General features: G+C 33.7%; 1 protein-coding gene across 5 annotated transcripts in view; it reads left to right on the top strand.

Moving 5' to 3' along the window:
* sl (small wing phospholipase C gamma 1) overlaps nt 1–18353 on the top strand; it is a 467203-nt gene that overhangs the window by 228756 nt on the left and 220094 nt on the right. For 4 of the 5 annotated variants that reach the window (XR_010823023.1, XM_066731397.1, XM_066731396.1 and 1 more), the window contains exons 5-12: nt 858–1020; nt 1118–1431; nt 1563–1769; nt 1850–2273; nt 2372–2683; nt 2778–2959; nt 3039–3216; nt 3288–3353. Coding sequence is in view for 4 of the 5 variants with exons in the window: in XM_066731397.1 (XP_066587494.1) it covers nt 858–1020; nt 1118–1431; nt 1563–1769; nt 1850–2273; nt 2372–2683; nt 2778–2959; nt 3039–3216; nt 3288–3353 (1846 nt within the window). In the remaining variant the exon portion in view is untranslated. The remainder of the gene's footprint in view (nt 1–857; nt 1021–1117; nt 1432–1562; nt 1770–1849; nt 2274–2371; nt 2684–2777; nt 2960–3038; nt 3217–3287; nt 3354–18353) is intronic. The other variant, XM_066731398.1, reaches the window with a different exon arrangement.

Here is an 18353-nt window from a genome sequence, read left to right on the forward strand (position 1 = left end):
CAATCATTCGTTTCGATCACTCTTAATCAGCCTACTTCAAACAGTTCAAACTGTCAAATTAACTGGTGTTTTGAAGAAAGGTAGGTTAATACCTAATTTGTTTAAATTCACGAGTGTTTAAATGCAAAATCAGTGATAGTGTGCTTTCTGGAAATCATCGAGGAGCCAGTTTGAAGCTTTCTTAAAAACTTCAATTTTAAGCAACTTGGAGAACATTAAATGGGTGAGTTTAATTTTTTCTATCATTAATGAATTGAATTTAAATTATTCTCTTTACCTTCGATTGTAGAAAAAAATGCCCTCATGTGTTCCCTATTAAATTATCAGTGCGTTCGCGCGACATTTTAGCATATAATACTTTCCTTTTCATTGCGTCTTCTCACCCTATTCATCAATTCAGTCAATGATACTTTTACTGAATTGAATTGGAATTGTAATGAAAAGGATTTTGCTATTTTGAAATTAATCTAATAGCCAGATTATAGAAATAAATAGCAAATGTATTATCGTGTGCGATCGATAATTTTTACATTCTAGCAGGGTGTTCATCAATTGTTTTTTCACTTTCTCCACTTTCCATTGTGCAGTTAAAGTCGTTTGAAAAGGACCAAAAAGAATGATTTTTAAATGGAAATAACTTTTAAAACCCATGAACAATTCGAACAAATTTGTACACTTGCATTCAAGTTGTCACCTGGAACCTCCATTTACGAGAAAAGACGGTCGTTTCGTTATACCCTGTTTTCTATTTAATGCCATTAAAGTTCAATTTTCATCAGGGCTAATGCGGGTTTCTTTAAGTTTTTTATTTGTATCTGGTTTATAATATTTAATGCATATGTTTTATTAAATTATAGGGTCACGTTAAAAGATATGAAATCTTTTTTACCCAGAATAAATTATAAACTTCCTATGAATAAACTGAGAGAGCTTTTCCAAGAAGTGGATACCCGTAATAGAGGTGAAATTGGTTTCGATGATTTTATTGGTTTATATCAGAAGCTTATGTTTGATCAAAGTGTAAGAAATATATTGAGTTTATAACTAGTAATAACTAAGTATTTGACAATCTTTGAAAAAAAAATTGTAATTTAATATTTTGATATATTTGTTACAGAACATCACTGAATGGAATAAACTGTTAAATTCTCCGAAATTAATTCCTACTGTAACTCTTCAGGAATTTCAAAATTTTTTAATAACTGAACAATGCGACAATATGGGACATGATGAACTTGAGACTTCTCGATTTATAAGAAACTATCTTCAGGATATTCAAAGGGATGTACAAGAGCCTTATTTTACAATGTCTGAATTTATCGATTATTTATTCTCCAAACAAAATGAGATTTGGAATCAAAAGTTTAATCAAATAACTCACGATATGACACAGCCATTATCACATTATTATATAGCTTCCTCACATAATACGTTAGTAATTACATGTTTATATTAACTCGTTAATTAATTTGAATAAGACAAGAAAATGGTGAAATATCAGGTTTGAAACATCATTCAAGTAATGCAATAAATTGATTTATGATATATTTAATTAATTTCAGATATTTAATGGGAGATCAAATAAGCAGTGAAAGTAGCTGTCAAGCATATGTACGTGCATTAAGAGCCGGGTGTAGGTGTATAGAATTGGACTGTTGGGATGGACCAGATGGAATGCCTTTTATTTTTCATGGACATACGTTAACTACTAAAATAAAGTTCATAGATGTCATTAAGACAATTAAAGAGCATGCTTTCATTACTTCTGAGTAATTGTTCTCGCTTATAAATAATGATAAGTTAAAAAATATTAAAATCAACATAATTTAATTTGTTTTGTATGTTTTAGATACCCTGTGATTTTATCAATTGAGGATAATTGTACTTTGCCTCAACAACGTAAAATGGCTACTGCTTTGCAAGAAGTTTTTGGAGATATTTTACTGACCCAGCCTATTGACAAGAATGAAGTTTGTTTACCGTCGCCCTATTCATTACGCAAAAAATTCATATTAAAACATAAAAAGCTTCCAGAAGGGGTAGACGAAACCTCATTTGTCATTCATAATGACGACAGTAAACAAGAAATGGATTTAAGGAATACAGTAAAGAACGGTATTCTTTATCTCGAAGATCCTGTTGACAAAGAGTGGAATCCACATTTCTTTGTATTAACACAACAAAAGCTATTTTATACAGATACTTTTTCAAGATCTCAGGAAACAGAGCAAGAAGATGATGAAGATGAAGGTCAAATTAAGAAACCGGGTGATGTATGTAAATTTTAAGTAACAGTTATTCTATTTATATTCACATTATCGTTAGGTCTCGATATAAACGTTTATATATATATCTTTATTTCTGCAAAAAGGATGTACCAAATGAAGAGTTACACTTTGGCGAAAAATGGTTTCATGGAAAGTTAGCTAGAGGTAGAGAAGAAGCTGAGGAATTACTTCGACAATATTCTCATCTTGGTGACGGCACATTTTTAGTCAGACAGTGCGTGACGTTTGTAGGGGATTATTGTCTTTCATTTTGGCGAAAAGGCAAAGTAAATCACTGTCGTATAAAGCTTAAACAAGAAATGGGACAAACTCTGTATCACCTTATTGATACAAATTGCTTCGATAGCTTATATAGCTTAATTACGCATTATCGGAATCACCCCCTTAGAAGTCAAGTAAATATAAAATTCTGTCATTTCTCTATGTAAATAAAATACTGGAATGAAAATTTAATTTTACATTATTCTTATACGTTATCATTAATTTTAGGAGTTTTTAATCACTCTTCGAGAACCAGTGCCTCAACCCAATAAACATGAAAGCAAAGAATGGTGGCATGCTGAATGCACACGTGCTTTGGCTGAAGAAATGATAAAGCGAATTCCTTCTGACGGAGCATTTTTGGTACGGCCTAGTGAAAAAGAAATCAATACTTATGCGATATCATTTCGGTAATTACTATTTGTATTATTTATGTTAAATTAAAATACATTTATATTATTTATAAGCTTTTTTAAAAATATTCTCCAGGGCAGACAAAAATATAAAACATTGTAGGATTAAGCTCGAAGGGCGTCTATATACTATAGGTCAAGCTCAATTTGAAAGTTTAGTAGAACTTGTTTCTTATTACGAGCGACATCCATTATATAAGAAAATTAAATTAAGTCATGCAGTCAACCAAGAAATAATTAGACGAATGGGATTGGTATGTGAATGCTGAACTTATTATTCTTATATTTAAAAAAGAAAACTTATTAAGTATGGTAATTTTTACAGGATATAGAAGACAACTCTATTTATGGTATTCCGGGCTACGTTGATCCAACAAGCTTCGTATCAAAAGTGAGCATAATTTCTTGCTATTATAATTAATAATTGTATATGTTATTACACATGAGAGTGCATGAATACCAGAGGATTTTTTTTATATTTCTAATTTGTGCTTTTTCAGAAAATATATTATTAACCTTTAGAAGGCCGGAAATTGAGGCGATTTATGACCCTTAGAAAATTGGTTGAAAAATACTTAATACCATAGATTAATTACATAGAAAGGCCGATTAAAAGTTGAGACAATATATTCGTTTTCCGACCCTCTATAAATTAAACATAAAATTCGAAACATAAAAATACAATATATTTTTTTTCAAACCGTCGAGAGAAGACAGATAACGAGAGGAAGAAATCGTTTTTCTGGCGGTTGCTAGGAAAATCGAGTGCTAGCCCAATAATCAAAGATAACGAGATTAGATTTTTAACATAAAATCATCGTTTTCGTTTTCGTTAAAGTTGTAATAGATTTGAATCGGGTAGGTAAATATAAAAAAATAGGTTGACAAGTATAATGTGACATTAGTAATTTATTATATGATTCTAATGAATACTTAGACGCTTAAAATTCTGTAAGGAGCTCTTCTGAACTAACTGAAAAACAGTTTATGTATAAAAACGAATCTCCCAGGTAGTAATCCACTTGATAGTAAAAGTTTTGGGAGGTGTACTTTGCCCGACTTTCTCAAGCTTGTCAAGATAAAATTGTTTGAAAACGAGTTGGCATTACCTTTGAACGCCATATTTTTAAACGTATACAATACACCTTCCCCTTAGAGTGTGAATGTTGCAAAAAACTAACGAAACATAGCTGCCAAATTGGTGATCTCCAAAATTATTTGTTTACAGTAAAGAACATTTTCTATTGCACATAAGCTGTTAAGCATTTAGGCATTTTGAAACATCATTAAGTGTAGTCAGAATAAATAATGCTTAAATTATGTGAACTCATGCTTATATTATTGATACCCGGCTCAATGACCTATCAAATTTTTTAAAAGGAATATACTTTCTATATAGATATCTTGTATGAATACGACTGCTGTGGAGAGATATTCGCGCACGCGTACAGTCACTGGCACTAATGGTGTGTAAGATTCGATTGATGCGTTTAGGAACCATACCTCCACCATACATTTTTCCCCGCGTGAAGCAGTCCTTACGTTTAGTGACTGGAAAGAGGAGGAGAGGGGCATATTACGTGGTATGATAGGCTATCCTTTTTTTAAATGCCTTAAAGTGAAAGAGAAAATCTTATATCATTGTGACGAGGCATTGTATTCGTCACAGAAAAATTCGAATATTGTTTGTTACACACTAGTCACCGTAAAGGGGAGGGTGAAGCGCCACCTGCCTGTACTCGCGATAATTGCTCGTATTACGCTAAATCGCGGGTCGATAGCCGATCTATTCGCACATGCGCCGATCTGATCAGCTTGCGTGCTGTGGTCGCCTGAGACACACCAAATTTGGGTTTCGTCTGGTTAAGACGTGTGTGCAGTCTTTATTTTGTTTTTCCTAATATGTAAATTTGTTTCCCGTTGCATATACGGTAAGGGCATATATATTTCCCTGTAGTTATTTTCCTGGGTATAGTAGTGCGTAGTTAGTGCCTAAGTGTCAAGCAGAAATTAGGAGCATAGCACGAGATGTAGCAGTCGACCTGGTGGTAGAGGACACGCACTGAGACATGCAGCATTCTAGACTCTTTTCTATGGCCTAAGTAGCATTAGTTCCCAGGTAAACCTGATTTCTCTGTAGGAGGAATTAGGACTTCTTTTTGATTGTCTTTTTGTTTATTCTTTTTTGTTCCTCGACCTCCGTCCGGCATCAAGTAGTCGGCTTACGTTCGATTAAATGTTAATTCCTCAACTCGCGGAGGACTACTTAAGTCGGACGTTTATTCTTTGTTCGGTTACATTTTCGTGAACGGTTCTAAGAGCAATAGGTTAATGTTTAACGAGTCGCGAATCGCGTAGGGATCTCCTGCATTCTAGGAATACCTTGTAGGACGGGGTGTAGTCCCTCGTCGGAGAAAGGCGATCCAGAGCCTTCTCGAAGTTTTCCCGACGCGAGCCCGTTCGAATCTCCTTGCCCTAGCCGTCAAGGTTGCCAAGTGTAGTACTTTCGGTACTACCGTAGTACCCAAAAGCGACATATCCTATAGCGTAGTACTATTTTGGGTACTACGCTATAGTCGCTGCTGATACTACTGGTCGGCGGAAATACGTCAGAGGGTAGAGACTGTAGAGGGACCGCAATATAGATATTTCTAATTACTAATTTCAAAATACATAATGCATGGTCCGTGAGCCAAGACAAATGTTAGTATTATTGTATCGTACATACAATATACATACCGCAAGTTATAAAGTAATATAAAGAAATAAAGTGACAGTTTTAATCTTACTGACAGCTGATATACTGATGGTATAAGTGAATAAATAAAGTGACGAAATTTGTAAAATGTACAAAAAAATAATTTTTAAAAGTATATAAAGGACTGAACATTTTAGATAAGTATAACAATAAAGTTTATAATATAAAATGTAAGATATAAATATTTTGTGGTACTTTGTGGGATTTTATTTCAGATTAAATTATAGTAATGTGTTTACTATGTCACTGTGCTGAGGATGGAGCTGTGCGGATTTTCAAAATTAAAATAAAGGAATAGACTAAACATAATGTGGTTATTGTGTCATCGTTGAGATTCAAACTATGTTAATTGAGACGGATAATAAAATAAATGAGTGAAAAAACTGGGTAAATACAATAATAAATAAAGAAGCTAACAAATTAGATATATAATATAAATGTAAGATATTTTATAGTACTTTCTGGGATTTTATTTCAGATTAAATTATAGTAATGTGTTTACTATGTCACTACTGAGGATGGAGCTATGTGGATTGAACATTAAAATGAAAGGAATAGATTCACCATATTATGGTTACTGTGTCATCGCTGAGGATCAAACTGTGTTAATTGAGATGAATATTAAAATAAACAAGTCAACACATTGGGTAAATACGATACAAATAAAGAAGCTGACAGATTACATTTGTAATTTCAAATGTAAGATTTTATATAGTACTTTTTGGGATTTTGTTTCAGATTAAATTATTGTAAAGTGTTTACTATGTCAATGCTGAGAATGGAGCTATGTGGATTGAACATTAAAACAAAAAGAATAGATTCACCATACTGTTATTTCTGTGTCATCGCTGATGAGGATCAAACTGTGTTAATTGAGACAGATATTAAAATAAATGAGTCAGCAATTTAGGTAAATGCAATAATAAATAAAGAAAATGACAGAATAGATATATAATATAAAATGTAAGATGTTTTATAGTACTTTGTGGGATTTTGTTTCAGATTAAATTATAGTAATGTACGTGTGTTTACTGTATCACTGCTGAGGATGAAGCTATGTGGATCGAACATTAAAAAAAAAGAATAGATTCACCATAATGTGGTTACTGTGTCATCGCTGAGGATCAAACTGTGATAATTGAGATGAATATTAAAATAAAGAAGCTGACAGATTAGATATATAATATAACATGTTAGATATTTTACAGTACTTTGTGGGATTTTATTTAAAGTTAATATATGTAAAATAAAATTTTTGTTTTCTTTTTACAATTGTATCTATATTAATTACTATATGTTGCAATCTCTTAAAATTAAGCCTCTGCTTTTATTATCAAACTAATAGTTCCACACGGCAGTGATGCCAGAATCAAGCTTTTAGCAACAAAAATGAAGATAAGCGCTAGCCAGCAGCAGTATAGAAAATTTAAAGGGAAGCGGTACAAACACAACTATGCCTGGAGAGCATAGGTGTGATTTGGACTTCAGGCAACATTGGCGTCAGAAGAAGAGCGACTACCGGTAACCGTGACATTTTTACGTGTCATCCGAGTGAAGTGGTGCTGCGTTTACCTAAAAACTCAAAGCAAATAAAAATGCTTTTCCTAAATTGATTTTTAATATCGATAAAATGGTCAAATGTAGCCATTAATTAATTAGATTTGGTAATAAATACAGAAAATGCGTTTTATTATAACAAATGAGTTGAGGTAAAATAAACTCAATGTTTTTATATTAATCTGTTAACAAATGCATTTTTTTATTTATTATTGAGTCCAATAAATTAATGGTTATTAAAAAAAAAATTACTTGTATTGAAAAAAAAATGAAAAAATTTTAAACTTCACCAAGACTCGAACACGAGCCCACCGAATGACAAACGGCAACCTTACCGCCTGCGCTACAGCGCTCACCTGATGTACCAAGAGCAAAACAGCCTTTTAAAGACTGACTACAATTCTTTCACTAACTCGTCATAAACGATCAAAAATTAGCTGCAATAATAAATACATTTATCTCCACAGCATTATTGCACTAAATTTATTATGTTTTTAATTTGAAGCATACATTTTACATGAAGATACGATACTTTAAGGGTGTTCATGCAATACTCTAAATACAAAACTATTCATATGCTGGTTTATCATAGTTATTCGACTACATATAACAAATATTATAATATTAATTAATTTATGATAGTTGAGCATATGAATAGTTTTGTATATAGAGTACTGAATGGTTACCCTTAAATTATCATATCTTCATGCAAAATGTATGCTTCAAATTAAAAACAATAAATTTAGTACAATAATGCTATGTAGATAAATGTATTTATTATTACAGCTAATTCTTGATCGTTTATGACGAGTTAGTGAAAGAATTGTAGTCAGTCTTTAAAAGGCTGTTTTGCTCTTGGTACATCAGGTGAGCGCTGTAGCGCAGGCGGTAAGGTTGCCGTTTGTCATGCGGTGGGCTCGTGTTCGAGTCTTGGTGAAGTTTAAAATTTTTTCATTTTTTTTTCATTACAAGGAATTTTTTTTTTAATAACCATTAATTTATTGGACTCAATAATAAATAAAAAAATGCATTTGTTAACAGATTAATATAAAAACATTGAGTTTATTTTACCTCAACTCATTTGTTATAATAAAACGCATTTTTTGTATTTATTACCAAATCTAATTAATTAATGGCTACATTTGACCATTTTATCAAAATTAAAAATCAATTTAGGAAAAGCATTTTTATTTTATTTATTCACTTATACCATAAGTACATCAGCTGTCAGATAGATCAAAGCTGTCACTACTCCTTATTTCTTTATTACACTTTATTTTTCCGTATACTAACATTTGTCTTCGTTCACGCCGTTCACGGTGACAGGCTGTGAATATACTATATATAATTTTTGATATATTACGTTCTGCATTTAAGATGGCTACTGATGTATTTCCGCTGGCAGTATACTTTGTGCAGTCTGCATTCCTTATATCAAAATTCACTTACTATAGAGCGTAGTACTATTCAAGATGGCGGACTTGGCAACCTTGCTAGCCGTTTCCCCGTTATTTTAAGTAAAATTTACAAAGCGTCTTGGTCCACGCATGAGACGAGTCTCCAGCCGGCCAACCGCGGAGGTACATTTAGAGAATTTCCAGCGAATTTGCGTCCAATACCATATCATCGGAAAATTATAATCGACTAAATTAAGTTAAATGGGAACATAAAACTCATGTATGATTTCATATTGTTTGCGGAAATAAAATTGTGATTTTTATATATTAAAAATTGTAACGAGACTTTATTTAATATTCCCTGACAAACACACCTCCGTGTGTCTTGTCGTCCGTTTCTGGTCCCTGCCCTCCCCTGGCAAACCAAGGCCGAACAGCGCTTAATAAATACTCTTTTTAGGAAATCTCCTGGAGTGAAAACACTGTTCGAGGCCGAGCCGCGAAACGTGACGTTACAACCATTGAAAGCGATTTCATCCAGGCCTTCGTCGCTTATTTTCCTATCTCGGACGTCGCCATTGTTCTTCCCTCTCTAACGTATGGAATTCAATTTGCGTCTTTGTCTCGAATAATTACGCCCCTGCTTTATTTTGTGGTAAGTCTATACCACTGAACTTATCTGTGAGAATGTGCGAAAATTGCTGTACTGTCAGGCTGATAGTACGGTTTTGTATTCAAACCAGTGTTAATATAAATTGTTAAGTGATTGTTATGTGTTAGAATATATTGATTAGTTTTACTGAAGTTATACAATTTTTAATTACTTTTCTGGATAATCAAAGGAAACCGGTATAATAAATTTTTTACATTTCTAAAAGCTTGTATTCTATGAAGGATAATTGTAATATAATATTATATTACATTAATATTACATTACATTTATCCTTCATAGAATACAAGCTTTTAAAAATGTAAAAAATTTATTATACCGGTTTCCTTTGATTATCCAGAAAAGTAATTAAAACTTGTATAACTTCAGTAAAACTAATCAATATATTCAAACACATAACAATCACTTAACAATTTATATTAACACTGGTTTGAATAAAAAACCGTACTATCAGCCTGATAGTACTGCACTTTTCGCACACTCTCACAGATAAGTTCAGTGGTATAGACTTACCACAAAATCAAGTAGTGGTATAATTATTCGAGACGAAGACGCAAATAGAATTGCATGCGTTAGAGAGGGAAGAACAATGGCGACGTCCGAGATAGGAAAATAAGCGACGAAGGCCTGGATGAAACCTTTGTCAACGGTATAAGACTCTCTCTTTCATTTTAAGGCATTTAAAACAAGGATAGCCTATCATACCACGTAATATGCCCCTCTCCTCCTCTTTCCAGTTACTAAACGTTAGGATTGCTTCAGTCGGGGAAATATGTATGGTTTAGGTATGGTTCCTAAATGCGTCAATATAATCTGACAAGCCATTAGTGGCGGTGACTGTACAGTCAGAACGAAAGAACTTCAGGAGAACGAGGAAATTTCATATTGCTTCGATTGAATTAATTAATTATTGTGTTTACATTATATTAAGACTCCGAACTTTCTACTGATCTTGACCATTATCCGAGAGCAATGTTGAAATATCTCCCACCACTATTGCACCTTGGTACGTTGCGCTGTTGATAATACAGACAGCATTATGATGATAGAATAAGAAATCGCCAAGAAGGTGGGGTTGCGATCAACTCTCGAACTAGGCGAGTCTACACGAGCGAGATCGGGTTTGATCCGAACCGTCACGAAGGTGACGAGATTCATTCGTTACGAAGACTGCTTAGAGGTCACACGAAAAATTGGCTATCTGTTCAATACTATACGACGGCAAGGTTTTACCCAATACCGTCGTTTCAAAAGGTGAGACGTATTTAAAAGTTAATTCATTATAATAGATAAACGTGTATTTTACAGAATAAGTATAAACCTGCAAAAAAGTTCATGTACCTAAAATTAAAAATAAAATACAGAAACAGATACAGTACACACCCGTGACGCATTTTAAAGCGACCGCCAGACAATTACCTGAAATTCAGGTACGGCTGCAAAAAGGGTTATAAGAGTGGTGCCACAGGAGATATTTGTGATGATTATATTAATTTGTTTTACATAATATTATTTTGTATTAAACATTCACAAGGTCTTCACATCATCTAAGAGGTATTATTGCCAATGTGTGTTTTTTTTAGATTAGTATTCCTAATAAGCTTATTACACTTAAAAAAAATATCTGCAATAGTACCTACTAGTGATATGGAAACTTATTGAGTGCTTCGAATAATTTGTTTGATGCTTATAAAAAATTATCATTACGTAAATCAAATTAATTTAATCATCACAAGTATTTCCTGAGGCACCATTCTTATGACCTTTTCGTTTAGCCGTACCTTGATTTCGGATATTTTTCTCGCTGTCGTTTTACAATGAGTTATGGGTGCAATAGTGTTAGGTGGTATTTTAGTATCACTTCGGAAACTGGCGTAAATATGCAGAAAACTCCAAGCCCTGATATAATGTACACAAAATAATTATTCAAAACATTCATAGCAATATGAAATTTCCTCTTTCCCTTGGAGTTCTTTCATTCTGATTATATGCGTGCACCAATATCTCCTCGCATCAATCATATTTATACACGTGATAGAAAGTGTATTCCCCTTAAAACATTTCATAAGATCTAGGGCCGGGTACTGATTTATTGTATACGTTTAAACATAAAACAAGCTTCGCTTGTAAAGAAGGCGGCAATTACATAAATCATCAGCGTAAACAACAAAGTAAAATAAAATATTCTAATTAAAATAATTAGTAAAATCCAAATGTTATGCAAGTATATATTTTTATCGTAGCAAAAGTTGGAATTTCGAAAAAAATAGTAACACAAAAAAGTTACTTTCCTGACTCGTAATGTTCACACGTAATTAACTGTCTTAAGGTGCCATTACACGGCGTGTGGCGTTACGCGCCACACGCTGTGAGAATGCTCTGGCGCGCTACTTCTCACGCCGCTCGTCTATTTTCAATCCCATTTTCGAGTCTTTGAAGAAAAATTTGAATGCGACTTCACGCGTCACATGCCGTGAAAATGGTCCGCCGTGACAGTCTACACACCGCGTGTTGTTCCCATCGACAGGCGTTAAAGTTAGTCTACTTCAAAGGAAAGGAGGCCAACGTGTGGGAATAAATCTACTTATCAAGCTGAAGCTAGCAGACCAAACGGCGACAGAATGAGAACCACTACCATCTCAAAATGTTCATTAATTTTAGGAAATTGATATATTTTCAAACGGAAAACGCTGCGCTTCCATTGAATAAGTATTGTTGCAATTAAGAATCCCACAAAAAACAAGCTTCGCTTGTATAAAAAGGACGGCAAGTACATAAGTCGTATCTAACATAATATAGTAATATAAAATATTTTATTTAAAAAAAATAGTGAAATCCAAATGCTAGGTAAGTATAAATTATTGTATCCATGATGAAAGTTAAAATTTGGAAAAAGGAAAATAGTAACACAAAAATTACTTACCGAGCCCGTAATATTCATGTGTAAGTCGCTATGTTGCAATATAAGCGTTGCTTCTCATAAGTTAAAAATGTGGCTATTTAATACGATTGCATACAACGGACCACCGGCAAGTAATTTTTGTGTTACTATTTTCCTTTTTCCAAATTTTATATTTCAATCATGGTAACAATAATTTATACTTGCCTAGCATTTGGATTTCACTATTTTTTTTAATTAAAATATTTTATATTACTATATTATGTTAGATACGACTTATGCACTTGCCATCCTTTTTTTACAAGCGAAGCTTGTTTTTTGTGGGATCTTATAATGTAGTTGTGGTTCGCTCGCAGATTCACGTCAAACTCAAGAATTTTTTGTATAATAAAGATTTATTATGAAGTACTACAATTTCTCCTTTTTATAGAATTCTTATCCAAGTGTTATGAGCAAGTTAGTAATGCACTTAAAAGGCAGAGGATTGCCTAAAAAAGTCTAAGAGGTAGGAGGACTGAAGGTCCTAAAAGATTCGACTGGTTCCTCTTAACAGTAGACTGGAACTGATTTTTGGGGCTGCATATTTGGGGCTCTTACCCTCAAAGTGCAGCGTCAAACATTACCTTATATGGTAACATTTGTGGGTCCCGATGGTCAAATGCGTCATTGTTCTAGAACGTTCGACTGTCGTCGAAGTGCATTGGCCACGTGTCGGAACTTAACCTTGGCGACAATGTGAAAGAATTGCGTCAAGCGGTTCGTGTTACACTTTAGGAATTTATCGCTTTAGGAGTATTTCTCCTTTAAAATAGGGCTAGTGATATTTTAACATATTTATAATGGGTTTTGATTTACTGACTATGTTTTTAAATGATAATGTTATTAATAATATTAACAATGTAATGTTTATGGTTTGTAAGGGTTATGTATGTTTATTCTGTGTACGTAACACCCCTCCCCCCCTCCCTGGAAGAGAAGGGTGGGTGATCAATAATCGGCGTATTGAAAATTTACCGCTTGCTCAGGTGTGACAATAATCATGTCCGTTGGGGCAGCGTCGTCTGTTGCTGGGGCGGCAACGTCGTCCGTTACGATGGCATTGGATGGCAATGCCGGCATTGACCTGAGTTTTGGGTTATGTTTTGGTTTTCTGTGAAGAAATCGCCATATTATATAGATGGTTAATCCTATGATGATTAACGTTGTAGTAGAATATGAGATGGCCATAAGCTAATAGATGTGGTTTTGTCCTAGGTCTTCGTTTCCTACATCCTTTTTCAGCTGTTTTAGCTGGACACTGAACATGTTGAGGTCGTTAACCTTGTTTAGGATGATATGCAGCATGGAAATTTTGGTTGTATTGATTGCTGCTACGTAGTTTTCAGGATCTATGGCTCTCAAAGAGAAGTTATAGTGAGGGATATAGTTTTTATTTTTGCTGGGCTTGGAGGTTTGTACGATTTTCAAACAATATCAGTAGCTGTGTGTGGCGTGGTATTATAGGTGAACATGGCGTAGGGTAACCATTCGTCCCAATTGTCTAACGGCCGTATTCATAGTCGGTCCTTAAGGAGCTCCTTACATTAAGGACTCCTTATCTAGGGAATTTTAACTGTAGCAAAATGGAGTTTGTCCTTAGCTGTCAAATGGCGCGGTTAACCTTAATTTTTAATTGTAAACAAGAATAATATTTTCGGAAAACGATTGCGGAAAAGAAGAAAGGGTTTTAGTAAATAACAGAGAAGAAAAAACATATCAGATGAGTATTAATTAATAACAAAACATGAAAATTATTGTAAATTTTTAAGGAAATATACTTTTTGATTATTTTATTTTTGTTACAGGTGAAATCCTGTTTCTGATGTGTTTCAATGAAGGAAAAAAGTACTTATAGATCAATAAATGAAAAAGCATTAAATTATAAAGCATTTCTGTGTAGCCCAGTCATTTCAATAATTTAGACATAATGTTATAACAGTGAATGTGTAAGCGATTGGTGTATATACATTCAAGTTTTATTGTAAATTAGTAATGATGTACGATAATGTTTTGATTGCTACTTTTATAAATTAAAACTAGTTCAATTAACCTATTATTTATATTTCTTTCCTTAATCCAAATTCTATATACACATAGTACGTAATTACATATTCTCATATTAGTTATATATTCTTTAATTTACTAATAAAATTACCATAATTTTATATTTGTAGAGCATAACTATTTGTTGCAATGATTTTTATTATTCGATCAATGTAAGACAAATTGCAAAGGGTTTCTGCAAATGTCTTATTGATCCACCACATCTTTCCACATCTTGTATGACATCTATTTTCCTTGTTAATCCCTTTTTCATGTTTTCAACATATACCAATATTTTTGTGCTATTTTTAAATACACTTGGATATGGCTATTCCATTAACTAACTGATTTTATAAATATTAAGATGATTGGTAAACCATTGTTCTGTTAAATTTGAAAAATGGACACTTGAATATTGTGCTTATTATGTTTGGCACCTCTTCCATAGGATATCTTCTCTTTACATTTGAGAGGATGTTGTTCTCCAATACATTTAAATGTACTGCTGAATGCTTTTTGTTTTTAGCTTCAAATAATTATCCAACTTCACATTTGGATATCCATCCTCATATATGATACATATTTTGTTACTCCTATTTGTTTGTGAAATTCATTTGTTCTAAAATCTTAATTTATTTTTTTACTAGATATATATTATATCATTTTCAAAGAATTGATATGTCTTTCTATCAATCCTAACAACATCATAATAGATGTAATGAAATAAGTATTCTATATTCAAAATGGATATCTATGCGTGTAGTGGGAGAACTATTTGATGCCAAAAACAAGATGAACTCAGCAGTATACAAATACGTTTTAAAGAACTTTATTTTCACAAGTATTATGAGAACATATCTCGCAGAAAAGATGACAAATTTTAATAGTATCATTCAAATGTCCATTTTACAAATTAAAGAAGATAATGGTTTAACAATCATTTCAACTATTACAAAAATAATTGCAGATCAGCAGTATTATCAGATCTGTGTGTATATATAAATGATTAGAAAATTAATGTTATATGTTATAGACTAGAAGAAAATAGTGCAACGGAGCCAAATAAATGTCACACAAGATGTGGAAGGATATGGTGGATCAATAAAACATTAGCAGAAACCCTATGCAACTTGTCTTACATTGGTCGAATAATAAAAATCATTGCAAGAGACAGTTATGCCCTACAAATATAAAATTGTAGTAATTTTGTTAGTAATTTAAAGAATATATGACTAATATGAGAATATGCAATTACGTACTATGTGTATATAGAATTTGGAATAAGGGAAGAAATATAAATAATAGGTTACTTGAACTAGTTTTAATTTATAAAAGTAGCAATCAAAACATTATCGTACATCATTACTAATTTACAATAAAACTTGGTTGTATATACACCAATCGCTTACACATTCACTGTTATAACATTATGTCACAATTATTGAAATGACTGGACTACTCAGAAATGCTTTATAATTTAATGCTTTTTCATTTATTGGTCTATAAGTACTTTTTTCCTTAATTGAAACTCATCAGGAACAGAATTTCACCTGTAACAAAAATAAAATAATCAAAAAGTATATTTCCTTAAAAATTTACAATAATTTTTATGTTTTGATATTAATTAATACTCATCTGATATATTTTTCTTTCTCTGTTATTTACTAAAATCCTTTCTTCTTTTCCGCAATCGTTTTCCGAAAATATTATTCTTGTTTACGATTCAAAAATAAAGGTTAACCGCACCATTTGACAGCTGTCAGTGGCTGTCAGCTATGACACACACTGTATAAAAGTAATATACTATAGCAAATTATGTCTATATACCAATGCAGCCAACCATACGGCATAAAAAGTTGTAAGTAAAGGAATCACATCCTCAAGGAAGCCTCAGACCTTCCTTAAAATAAGGAAGCAAAAAATCATATCTATATCTAATTAAAGTAGTATTGAGCCGCCTGTAGCATAAAACAATCAACCAATCACAATGAAAGAGTCATCGCTATTCCCATTGTGATTGGCTCATTCCTTGCCTAGTGAATAAGGCGTCCTTAATCTAAGGAGCTCCTTAAGGACCGACTATGAATACGGCCGTAAGTCTTCGTTGAAAAAGTTTTTTAGGTACGACTCCAATGTTCTGTGCGACTTTTCCAGCGCACTATTTGACTGTGGGTGGTATGCCGTAGTCTGTATTTTCTCAATTTTTAATAGCTTACAGACATCTTTAAAGAGGTTACTCAGAAAGTTAGTACCCTGGTTAGTTAAGACCTTTTGGGGTAGCCCGTATGAAAAAATGATCCTTTCAACGAATAGTCGCGCCACAGTAGAGGCTGACTGGTCTTGAATTGGTAAGGCTATGCTGTATCTTGTAAAAAGGTCTTGGAAGGTTAAGGCATACTTGTTTCCTTGTTTGGTCGCAAGGTATGGTCCTATTATATCTAGGGCGACTTTTCGAAAGGCTTTACTGGCGTGTCTGTTATCTGCATTGGTGCACGTCTCACGTTGCATGTTTTATTGCGTTGGCACTTGTCACATTTTTTTATGTATTCCTCTATGTTCTTTTTCATATTTGGCCAGACGTGTTTAATTTTAATTCTTTGCAGGGTTCTGTTTACGCCTTCGTGTCCTCCGAAAGGAGTATCGTGATACTCGTATAGGATTTGATTTATCATTGTGGGATTTTAGGTCGTTGATTTCTCATCAGCTGTTTCTTCTTCGGCGTCGGAGTTAGCTGAAGTTGCATCTTCATTTGAGTCGGTTGGCCTTGTGGCGGCTTGCCGTGCTTTTGAGGGTGTGATCATGTATATACGACTTAACGCATCTGCATTTGTATTCTGAGTAACGGGTTTGTATCTAATTTCGTAATCGTACTCGACTAGCTTTAATCTCCAATGCATTAATCTGGAGCCTGGGTTTTCTACATTGAAAAGCCAAGTGAGTGGTTGATGATCGGTAATGATGGTAAATCTAGTACCCTATAAGTAAGGTCGAAAATTTTGTACAACCCAAACTATTGCTGCTAATTTTTTTTCCGTGGTGCTGTAATTTACTTCGGCTTTGTTAAGCGTTCTGCTGGCGTAAGCAACGGGGAGGTCTTTGCCTACCTCGCCTTGCGATAACACGGCTCCTATTACTTTGCTGGAGGCGTCCGTGGTTAAAATGAAAGGAAGATGAAAGTCTGGATATTGTAAAAGTGGTGCAGTAGTTAATGTTTCCTTTAGGTTTTCGAATGATGATTGTTCTAAGCAGGTCCAGTTCAACTTCACTCCTTTCTTTAATAAGTTCGTCATAGGTTTTGGCAGGTCAGCAAAATGGTCAATGAACCTTCTGTAATAGCCTGCTAGGCCTAAAAAGGATTGCAAGTCCTTTACGCTCTTGGGTGCCGGGAAATTTTGTACAGCTTCTATTTTAGTTGGGTCTGGAGAAATGCTTTATCTGTAATTATATGACCCAGGTAGCAAGTTTCCTTGCGAAGGAAACGGCATTTTTCCGGTTGCAACTACAGAGTATTGTCACGCAGTCGGATGAACACCTGTTTCAACCTTTTATTGTGTTCTATTAGAGTAGGGGCGTGAATTACTATACCGTATAAGTAGACGAAACATTGGATTCCTTGGAGTCCGGATAATACGGTGTTCATTAAGCGTTGAAATGTAGCTGGCGCGTTTTTTAGTCCAAAGGGCATGCGGTTGTATTCGTAGTGCCCTAGGGATGTGGAGAAGGCTGTTTTTTCCTTGTCTTCTTCGGCCATGCCTATCTGGTGAAATCCAGAGGCTAGGTCAAGGGTGGTGAAATATTTCGAGTGGCCTAGTTGGTCCAATATTTCGGTGATGTTTGGCAGTGGATAGGCATCACCTATAGTAGCTTCGTTTAGCTTGCAAAAACCTACGATGATGCGCATTTTTATATTCTCTTGTGCATCGGGTTTCTTGGGTACCACGAGCAGTGGCGCGTTCCACTGGCTTCGGCTCGGCCGTACTACTCCGTCGGCTTCTAGCTGAGAAATTTGCTTATATATTTCTTGTTTA

This window comes from Prorops nasuta, unplaced genomic scaffold (genome assembly GCF_024137725.1).
Source record: "Prorops nasuta isolate Cenicafe-Biocafe unplaced genomic scaffold, Cenicafe_Pnas_1.2 PNAS00009, whole genome shotgun sequence".
NCBI lineage: Eukaryota > Metazoa > Arthropoda > Insecta > Hymenoptera > Bethylidae > Prorops > Prorops nasuta.